The sequence below is a fragment of the Poecilia reticulata genome, unplaced genomic scaffold, assembly GCF_000633615.1.
Source record: "Poecilia reticulata strain Guanapo unplaced genomic scaffold, Guppy_female_1.0+MT scaffold_207, whole genome shotgun sequence".
In the NCBI taxonomy this organism is placed as follows: domain Eukaryota; kingdom Metazoa; phylum Chordata; class Actinopteri; order Cyprinodontiformes; family Poeciliidae; genus Poecilia; species Poecilia reticulata.
Window position 1 is genome coordinate 383,463 of NW_007615021.1, and position 10,878 is coordinate 394,340.

The 10,878-nt window shown below is 41.8% G+C and overlaps 1 protein-coding gene across 4 annotated transcripts in view; it reads right to left on the bottom strand.

The window, feature by feature from the left end:
• enox1 (ecto-NOX disulfide-thiol exchanger 1) overlaps window positions 1-10,878 on the bottom strand; it is an 88,644-nt gene that overhangs the window by 9,628 nt on the left and 68,138 nt on the right. For all 4 annotated transcript variants that reach the window (XM_008402277.2, XM_008402274.2, XM_008402275.2 and 1 more), the window contains exons 7-11: window positions 9,526-9,738; window positions 5,817-5,923; window positions 3,696-3,813; window positions 2,799-3,016; window positions 1,045-1,152 (exon numbers count right to left, since the gene is read on the bottom strand). In XM_008402277.2, the coding sequence (XP_008400499.1) occupies window positions 1,045-1,152; window positions 2,799-3,016; window positions 3,696-3,813; window positions 5,817-5,923; window positions 9,526-9,738 (764 nt within the window). The remainder of the gene's footprint in view (window positions 1-1,044; window positions 1,153-2,798; window positions 3,017-3,695; window positions 3,814-5,816; window positions 5,924-9,525; window positions 9,739-10,878) is intronic.

Genomic DNA, 10,878 nt, shown 5'->3' on the forward strand with positions numbered 1-10,878 from the left:
TCAATCTGTCTGTGTATGTTTTATGTCGCCATGTTTCATCTGAGAAACTCGGTAACAAGGAGGATGAAAAAGAGTGAGGAAACTGCAGCTGATGCCACAAATGGTGCCAAGTTTTATCAGACTCTTGCTGTTTGGTTTGAAACACAACGCTGGTTCAGTTTTACATGCTAAGGTTGGATGCAAACGCACTGAGACTCGTTAAAGCCAAGGATGACACGAGAAATAAAGGCAGAGGCAAATATGAACAGCTCAAACATTTTAAACCTGGCCGAAAAAAGTTCTTCTTTCTTCTTTCCATCTTTGTGCAGATGATAGCATAGTTGTTTCCATGGTTTCAAAGTATTTACACCAAAAATAAAAAATAAATTAATATAGTTGCTTTTACTTAAAATTGATCAGGAACGATATTAAACTAGATTTAGAATATTATACTTAAAGTAATACTGATTTTGATACATAAACTTCAAAAAATATATAGAAATAATATTCAATATATTTAGCAAAATTTTCTCAAGCTATGCTAATTAACTAAGGTAAATAGCCAAGCTAATTATCTCATATCAAGCTAAGCTAAATAGCTTAGCTAAGAAACTCATATTAAGCAAAGCTAGCTTACATCAAGCTGAGCTATGTATCAAACTAAGCTAAGTAGCTCGTATTAAGCTAAGTRTCAAGCTAAGTAGTTCAGCTTAGCCAAGTAGTTAATTTCAAGCTAAGCTAAGTAGCTCACCTTGATGTGAGAAACCCCTTCAGCCCTACAGGTATTTGTTATGACAATAAAATATTTTAATCTTAACTTGCGTGAACTGAACTTAAGAATGAGAAGCTAAACTAAAAAAGCATTGCAGACTTTTATAGAAAAATAAAAAAGGTATTCCGAGCGAGAAGTGAAAGAGATCATTTCTATGTTGGATCTACTTGGATCCACTGTTCCTCCCTAAATTCCTCTCTGTGTGTCTATTATGCATCATGTTTGATGGCTGTGGAGGCCGTAGCTGTAGCCGTCTGGGTGATCTTTGTTTTCCAGAGGCGTTGAGCTCACACCTTCTCTCTGAGGCTCAGCACCTCCAGCTCCAGGTAGTGGTGCTCCTCTCTCGCCTGCTCCAGCTCCGTCTCTTTACTCGACAGCTTCTCCTGTAGGCTCAGGAGTTCCTGAAAGAAAAAAACCAGGATACGCGCTTAGCRTCGAGAAAGGATTCAAGTTTAAAACTGGCTAAAAACAAGAAATGCATCTATGTCCACTGAATGCTACGGAAGCCCTGAGAGGTGTGGAWAAAAAAGCTTTTTGAAAGATCTATTTTCTAAATCTGGCCAATTTTTTTTTTGTTTTCTCACGGTAAATATACAAAAGCAGAGTAGAGTCAAATATTCATGACATATTTTTCTCTATCAGTGTTTTCCCTGTTTTAGAAATGCGACCAAATTTATGTATATATATTTTTCCTTTACTTTCAGGGGAAAAAAAACAAGCAAAATTTTTTTCCATTTTTTAAAAACATGCAGATGGATACTGAAGTTATATGTAAAAAAAAGACTCCCCCAAAAATTGGCATGTTATGTAAAAAYAAAGTCTTTATTTGCCTCTCAGGGCTTCCGTAGAAGCTGCAAATAAAAAAGCAAACAGATTCCAACCTAATGACAAGAAAATCTGATCTTAAAACACTTTAGAAACACTTCTAGTGTTATCATTTGAGGGAATTCAATTGAAATATTGCAGAAATAAACAAAAAAACAAAAAAAATTTATCTAAATTTAAAATTAACTGGAAAACTGCGCAAAAATGTTAAGACAGAAACAAAATTGCAGTTTTCACCCTAAATGCAAATCGCTTTGTGAAATAAAATAAAAACTAAAAAAATAAATAAATAAGCAAAACTCTGCGCATCAACTTGGACAAATCAATCGCCTGGTGAAACATGGTGGTGGTGGTATCATGCTGTGGGAATGCTTTTCTTCAGCATGGACGAGGGAAGTTGACTAGAGGGTATGGAGAGAAAATCCAGACCTCAATTAAAAATCTATATCAAGATTTAGACGCTCAGTCTAATCTGAGGTTGAACGAGTTTGAAAACAAATATTTCCAAAAACTGCAAAGCTGTTGGAGGTACAGAGCGAAAACCTACATTTATCTGCCAGAAAAAGAGCCTGTTCCTCCACCTCACAATAACGCATAATTTGTCGCATAGAAGTGTGAAAAACGTGAAAAGTTTATGAAGTACGAGTTCTTTCTGAAGGCGCTTCGTAAAAGCGACGGCACGGAAAACTGTATTTAACAAATCTCCTAATTTGTTCGCTGTGACTCGTCGTCTGGGAAGTGAAACAGCAGCAGGTGACAAACAAGACATGACAGCAGGGTGACTGTGAGTGTGTGTGAGCGTGTGTGTGTGTGTATGTATGTGTGTGCGTTGGTGGTCGTCCCTTCAGCCCTGTCACTTCAGATTGAGACGGACAGGAAGTCGAGTCGGATCAGGCGGGCTCGTGCCAAACGGGTGATGTGAACTAACAAAGCTTTCCGAGCTGCAGATTCAAAGGAGAGGAGGATTATGGGAGAAAGCAGAATTTGTGTCTGCATGTGTGTGTAAATTTAGCCGCCTGTTGATATGACTTTCTAAACAAGTTTATAACATCAGATTAAGATTCGACTGGGGATCAAAACTGCAACGCTTGTTCCACTTTCAGCTGCTGAACTGAAAATCCTGTTCTCATTCACASTGGAGGAGGCCAGATGTGTTACCCTGCCACAGCCGTGAACACCGATTCCAGAGTAAATCAGATAAATCCAAGATGGCAGCCCCTACCTGCTGCATGTTGTGCATGCTCTGCTGCAGCAGCTGGATCTGAGCCTCGGCGCTGTGAGCGTGTGTGTGAGGCAGTGTGTGCGCGTGGTCGTCGTCCGGCCGCCCGGCTCTGCTCTGCTCCTTCTTCAGCAGCTCCACTTCGTTCCGGTAGGCGTCCAGCTGCCAGCGCAGCGAGTCGTTCTCCTCCCTCAGGGAGGCCTGGCTCTGATCACACACACCTGCAGGAGGCAACGCGACGTCAGGTAGCAAGGTTCTTATTTTTGCAACTAGGAATATTTTTTTAAAGGGGAAGTATTGTGTAAAGTCGACTTGTTTGTTTAGACTTATGTCATGTTGTGATGTTATTCCCTCGTCAAAAACAGACCTGGAGTTTTCCCTCGATTCTTTCAAGCATGTTTGAGGAATCCCTTAATCTCCATGGCAACCATTCAGTTGTGGAAACACCTGTGTGGCCCGAGCTCTGGCTCTGAGGCAACAGCTCAGTTTCAAGTTTTCAACCCTCTGAACTTCCACCTCACAGAGCACCACTCCCCTACRAAAAGTTTAAAAATGGCTCCTTCAGACTAGCCAGCAGCAATTAGCTGGTGGAGCTGCGTATCAGCTGAGCTCATTATAGGAGCTACTTCTCTGTTAAACACTGGTTAAAACCATTGTTAAAGGGTTAACGGAGGAGCCATGTTATGAAGACTTCCTGAAGGCGTAGATTCAGAAAGAGCAGGAGCTTCTTAAAGAGACAGAGACCTAATTTCAAGGCATYGAATTTTTTAATGTTAAATTTGATATGTAGAATATTTTTATAACAAGTTAAGATGACATAGTAACTTGATTGCGCTACAGCACTATATGTGTGGAAAACACATAATACTGCCCCTTTAATGACATAACGTTTCATCAAACCATTTTCTTCCGTGCGCATCCTCTTGTTGGGAACATCATCCGAATCGTCATCTGACATCTCCATCTCTTCTTCTCGTCTGATGCCCATGATCTCCTCGCTGTGAGCATTTCTCAGCTCCTGAAACATCACAGCACACACACACACACACACAGCTTACATGGCGGGCACTTTACAAAACTAAATAACTTGTTTGTGGCAATGTCACAATTCATATTTCCAGGAACAAAGAGTTTGTGGACTTTAGTCAGTCATGCACATGCCTGTGTGAGGTTCAAGTGGAGAGCAGAGTGAAAACATGAGACGCCCACCTGGCCGGTGACTCATCAGCTCTTCAAAAGTCGCCTGTTTTAAGTCGACTTCTCACAGGAAACAAAAACTTAAATTCTACAGACGAGGAGTGAAACCTCTGTCTTTTCACATGTCTTTACAGCATTAAGCAGTGTGTAATTTTGCATTAAAAAAAGAAAATCTGAAAATGTGGCACTTAAAAAAAAAGTATCCTATCTTTAACCAGCCGCCTTCAGAAGTCACCTACTTAGGAGTTTGATTTAATCTCAGCATAATTTCAGCTGCACATCTCTCTGAACTCACCATCTGGATGTAAAAAAAACAAACAAGGTCATGGCACCATCATGCTGTGGGCAAGGAGGAGGTTTTTTGTCTCCATTTTTCTTGCAGCGACAGAGAAGCTGGTTGGAGTTGATGTGAAAATGGATGTTGCTGTGGTAATCACCATGACGACAGACGTTATAAAATCCCACCAGTGTCTTGGTATTAGCTGCTTGAAATCAATGTGAAAAAGTTCAGCGCCTGTACMAAAGCCAATGAAGGAGAATCGTTCACATCTGAACTGTTTCCAGGTCAGAGTCCATGAATTAAACACCAAACAAACATGTTCAGTTGTTCACTGAGGTGTTATTTCAACCAGCGAGTAGATTAAATTCTTAAAATACGTCACATAACTCATTTTGTTTCACTTTATATTTTAGTTTTTTGTGGTTTTACAGCATTCTTGTGCTGCAGTTTGATGCTGCAAACAAAGCTCCACCTTTCTGCACGACTTAATACAGTGTAGGACTGATCTGTTGATTACTTTTTAACTGGTTAAKAAATAAACTGCAGCTCAGAGGAGGAGCTTCGTCCTCGAAGGCGGAGCTAGGTCCAACCAGGCGTTTTGCACAGCTGAATGGTTGCCATGGAGATTAAAGCGTTTCTCAAACATGCATGAAAGAATCAAGGCAACACTCCAGGAATGTTTTTGATGTGGGAATAACATCATAACATGATTTAAAGTCAGAAAGGGTCGATTTTCTACAATACTGTCCCTTTAACAGGAGATTTTCTTTCACAGAATTTAAACCAGATGAAGCTAAAACTGCCACTTGATGAGATTCGGGTCCAACATTTTAACTTTTTAACTCRGATGCAAAATGTTTTCATTCTTTGAACCGTTTTGGCTTAATTACTGCTCCGGCTGTTGTTGTTGTTGTTCTTTCAGCAAATGGCCTTTCTTTGAGTCCATACAGTCCAGCTAACGATTAATCGCTTACTAAATTAGTTGGCAATCATTTTAATAATCAACTCATCCTAATTAACCGTTTGAGCCCTCGTCCCCACCGCAGCATGAAGCCACCACCGTGCCCAGCCCAGGCAGCGACATCCGCCTGAACCCAGAGGCAGCCGTCATGTGCCGACTGCACTGAACCCCCCCTGTCGCTGCCCCCCCCGTTACACGCCGACTCCTCGTGTTCATGCTCGTTATCTTGATTTAATTCTGGATGAATAATTGATCAGAGACCTAATCCTGGAAATCACTGTTGCCATGGCAGCGGCTCACACTTTCCAAGAGGCGTCAGATGCTTCACAGTTCCCCAGCTGGTAGGAGGAGAGGCCCGGGATCACAGGCAGTTACCTTTCTGTCTGTGTGTGTCTGTCTGTCTGTCTGCGAGAGGGAAAACATCCGGTAAAACAACAACGGGGGCCGCCGACTCTGACAGATCAGACGGGGGCCCCTGTCTGTCAGCGCTCTCCCCGGGGGACTCGCGGGTGACAGCGGAGAAGAAAGCGGCGGCGGGCCTGCGGGGTTTTGGGAGGAGAGAACAGAAAGAAGGCGTACCAACCTCACACTGCTTGCGCCAAATGTCTATGTTCTTGCGCTGCGCTTTTGAGAAATGGTCCCATGCCTTTTGCCTGGTGGCGGCCGTGAAAATGGCGGTGATCTGCTCGACTTCGAGGTGAACAGGGAAGAGGAACGGGGGAAGGAGGAGGAGGAGGAGGGAGTCAAGACAAAATAAGCCGTTTATGTAGCACTGCAGCTCTGACTAGAGGCTCCTGCACCCAAACAGAGGAGAGACCGTGAACACACACTCACCATGCCGGACCTGCGGTTAGTTAGCCCTTCCTCACAATCTGTGGTTCGTTTTGAATTTATTTTCTTTCTGTTTTTCTTTCATTGTGTACAAATGTTCAGATTTGTTTTATTGAGGTTTAGGACCAGATTTAAAAGTACTTTATTTACACCTGAGGGAAGTTAAATGTTGTAAGACATTTCATCTGAGTATCGTCAAAGAGTCACTTGGGGAGCGATGGTGAAGGATCTCTAATAGACGTCAGTCTCGCAACGAGTCTTTAGAGGCYTCTGACTGAAGACCGTCATGACTAACAGCTCAATTTCTGGACAGAAGAGAAAATATTTTACAGAAACATGTCCTGGATGACGACACCATCAGCATCTGCTTTTAAATCTCTGCCTGGCTGTTTGATTATGAAGCTGGGYGGATCRATTTTGGTTTGAATTTCTTTAAGCCTCCTTTTCAGTTCCTCTGGGATTTGGGAGTAATACAGCTCTCATGTTATTTCAACTTTTAAGATGCTAAACAGTGTTTTTACTTTTTTTTTTTTTGCATTTGTAAAACAAGTAAAAAGAAAGAAAAAGAGCAAAACTCCTTCCAGCTGCACAGAATCCAAAACCAGAGGGAATAAATTATGACATAAATGACTCATCTATGAATGTAAGGATAATAATGTTTGAGGAAAAACTTTATTTAAGAGGAAATCCTCTTCTTTGTTGAGAGGGTTGTTTTACTTTTAAACTGCAAAGACTAGAGGAWGCGAAATAAAAAAATAGGTTCCAAAAAGTGATTAATTGTTTTAAAAAGACTAAATTAGCCAACTACCTTCATCATGATTTTATTTTATTACAGACATTCCTGCCAAACAAGATAGGGTATTAAAATGGAGTTTTAAAAACAGTTYTAGTCAGTATAAAGAAGTTTCATCAGCACTTTTTATACATTAAAATAAAGTATGAAATAAATAAAACATTGTAGCTGGCTGTATTTTTAGGCTTTGGTTTTAGTATGAAATGTAAAAAMGTAAAATCATCTCTGGTTGATATTTGTAGGTAAGCAACACTTCAAATATTGCTGAGTTAGTTCACCTTTTTGGTTTTTATGAAGTGAAACTGTACAATAACAAATAAGACGTCTTACAGTTTAATGTCCTATGATGTTAAAATAGGTAGATATATTTTGTCGGTTAAAAAATTCAAAAGCTTTTCAGGGAAAAAAAATAAATGGATCTGTGTTGGTCCTTATTTCAGCGAGTCCTTACCCACCATATTATAAACTTTTAAATAAATCATAATACTAATGCTTAGGAAATGAAGCTGAAACCAGAATTATTCACACACCCGGCCGATAAAGTAGCCGTTTCATTTGACTGGTAAACATTTTGCAGCGGTCCAACMTGGGTCCTGACCTGAGTTTGTGTTTGCTGCTAACGGTTAGCATCACAGCACCGTCAAAAATAAATGGTAAAAATATCAGAGGAAAAACATATAAAGCTGGTCAGTAGTTGCTTTAATGCCAATAAAAATATTTTTGCTGATTTCTAATCRTATCTCTTTAGACCAAAAGTAGCAAGGAATATGAATCATGTTTTGCCTTATCAGGGATTAAATAAAGTAATTGTAAATGTGTGTCATGTGATGAACAGGCCTCTCTGCTGCTGGGCGCTCAGTACTTACATTAAAGCAGACTCACTTCCTTCAAGACTGACAAGGCAACATTTATCCCAGAATGGAAAGACAACGTTCAGATTCTCGTCATGAATTTCATCCCGTAAATGATTCTGCTCCCCCTATGCTGCATTTCAGCTCATTTTCCAATGCCTTTCTGTGTGGAGAAGATTTTCAGACACAGACCCTGGTTACCATGTCAACGATAAGGATGGTTTTAACTTCGTTTCCTCTCAGACGAAGTGGATGCTTCAAATGAAACCGGTTACTTTSACATTAGATAGGTAAGTAACAGTATTCTTCCATTCTGTGTAAAAATGTTGCCTTTAAAGTTTTGCTCTCACATTTGCTGTTACTGAACACTTCTGTGTAAACATAAAAAAATCAAGACATTTCAAAGAGCGTAATACATCTCATCTCTTATGTGAATCTACACAAAGACAGTAAAAAAATATATTTAAAAAACAACAACCAAACATTGGCAGCATTGTACTTACCCCTTTGTTCTTTCTACCACCCACCATTCAAAAAGTAAACTGATGACACACTCTCTCTCATTCCAAGTATCTGCCTTGGTTACTGTACAGGCTGCAGCATTTAATCAAACAAAACAGGACCCGACGTCTAAGATGAGCATCGTGTAGCTCAGTACTTCACGGGAAGTGCTACTCGCGATATTTGCTAAGCTGGCTAACATTTTGGTACAAAAGCCCTCGAAGAAGGCTTCACAACTTCTCAATCACCTTTGCACCAGAATTTCGGGTAATATTAGAAATAATGACGGAAAGAACTGTGAGAATGCTACATGTGGCTAACCGTTAGCTGCTAACGATGCTAATGAAGCTGGGTCTAGACTCAGACAAGTCTTGATTATATAATTTCATCTCTGTCATTCTTCAGATGGAAATGTAATAATCTACTGTGGAAGCAGATGCTCTAAAGAGGATTTTTAAATCAGAATACAGGTGAGACAGCAAAGACTGAACATGAGTAGCAGCTGGAGCCACATGTGTTGTAGAGATGCACAGCCACGTAGAAACGGTTTGTGTCGCTTTACTAAATATTTGGCGGTCCTCTGTAGCTGAACTTCGAGTTTTCCCAAATGATGGAAGTAAAATCAGGACTTTGAGCGGATGATGACTAAGCGATGTTGAACTTGGTTTGCTCCATGCTGGATAATCTATGACAACAGAAAACTCCAGAACATGCAGCCCGTCTCTGGCGGCTCCGTGTTCTGGATTTTTCCCGCTGCCCGGGCGCGGAAAGGTCAGGACGTCGTCGCGCCGCTGCCTCTGAAACTCCTGCGCGACTGACCCTCATCACCGCAGCACGCTGAGCTCCAGATACCGCGCCTGATGGGGAGACGGATGAAAGAGCGTTGTCATGGAGACAGGGCCGAGATGCTCGCAGAGTAAATGAATCAAACAGAGAACAGGCTCCAAAGCAGAGGTGCTGGAAATGTCTTCACGGTAATCTGTTGCGGCACCACGCCCTGCAGCAGAGAACATCTCCGCTGCTCCCGTAGGGAAGGGAGATGAGCTGACAGGAGTTTCACTACGGATTCAATAAGTCAACAGCAAAATATCACTGTGTTGAAAGTTCTTACAAATCCTAATCGCCTCACAACTCAAGATGAAAGTGAATCCCTCCTGGACCGTGTTTCTTGCTCTCGTCAGCGTACTGACAGGAAGTCGTCATCCGTCTGGCTTACCTTAATGACTGCACAGCTCGCCGGCGCTTTACCTCATTCACCCATCAGCCTGAAAAGGTTCTCTCATCGTGACTGCGTCGCATTTAAAAAGCTCACTTACATTGCGTCAGTATGGCCATCAGGGCGTTCTTAAAGATCTCCTTGGCTCGCTCCACCTCCTCCTCGTGGAGAGCCTTCTCGCTCATCAGCCGGCGAACGTGGCTGTTCGCCGACTGGATCATGGAGTAGAAGTGGTTGGCGGTCCGCCTGTTGACCTCGCCGCGGTCGATCCAGGTGAAGAGCACCGCCGTGGCCTCGCAGAACTTGTTGTCGTCTGCGGAAACAGCGAAGAACAGTTCAACAGGATCTAGAAAGTTGACCACTGTGGGGTCCTCTTTGGAGACATTTTTATTGGTTGCGTTTCCATTATAAATGTGTGCAGCAGTGTTTTGCTGATATTTTTTGCAAATTTTTAAGCAACACAATTTCACAATTGTGGTGTTTCTGTTGTGATCAAAGTCGCACGTGGAGAAGTCTCGCTCACGCAATAAAATATTTTAAAAAAACATCATCCTAAGAGCCAGATTAGAATTGTCCTGTCACATTCAGGATGCATCACTACCCGTCATGCTTTATGCTCATTCTCAAATACTTTTTAAATTGTGCCACATCTCTTAACAATGAAATGTTGAGTATTTCCTTAAAGCTTTACTTCATCAGAGGTTTAACTCTCAGCCTGGCTAAACAAACCCAACCCCAGGAAGTGATTGATAAATTCCCTCTCTGCAGCCCCTCGCTGCTCGCTGCTCTATGAACCGCCGCCGCTCACCGAAAGTCATTTTGGTGATTTTTCAACTTCCTAACCCACAATCAGCCTCAGCTGCAGAGAGCCGAGTCTCCGGCTTTCTTCCTCCCCATTTGAATAATAATTGAAGGATGCCACAGAGCGGCTGAAGACCGCAGAACAGAGTGAATTAGACGGCGCTTAATGAGCTCAATACCCAGCGCAACACAACCTGTAAGAAGACACTTTCCAGTGGCTCTGATAAAGGCCCATTCATTCCCAGCAGCAGATTACAGTCACATTACAGCGCGCAACAATGAGACGCAGCTGAACGGAGGACGAGCGAGGGGAGAATGGAAATTTATTTCCCCTGCTGTCTGACGGGAAGAATGAATTGAAAAGGGTTATTCAGAGAGAAAACATGCTTGTTTATTTAGGTATTACAGCACGGGAGGAGTGGAGAAAAAGAAGAAGAAAAAAAAAACTGCACACAGGCTCAGATTACGGAGAAGCAAATATTAACAGATGAAAGCAGCGGGCTGCTGCTGCTCAGGAGATACAGGAAAGAAACCTGGAGCAGAAAACAAGGGGATCTTAACCTTAATTTTACTGTTATGATTGGTAATATTTCTGTTTTGCATGCCGTTTGTAGTTTGATTTATTGCTTCTGAACGTTTAATTTTAGGATAA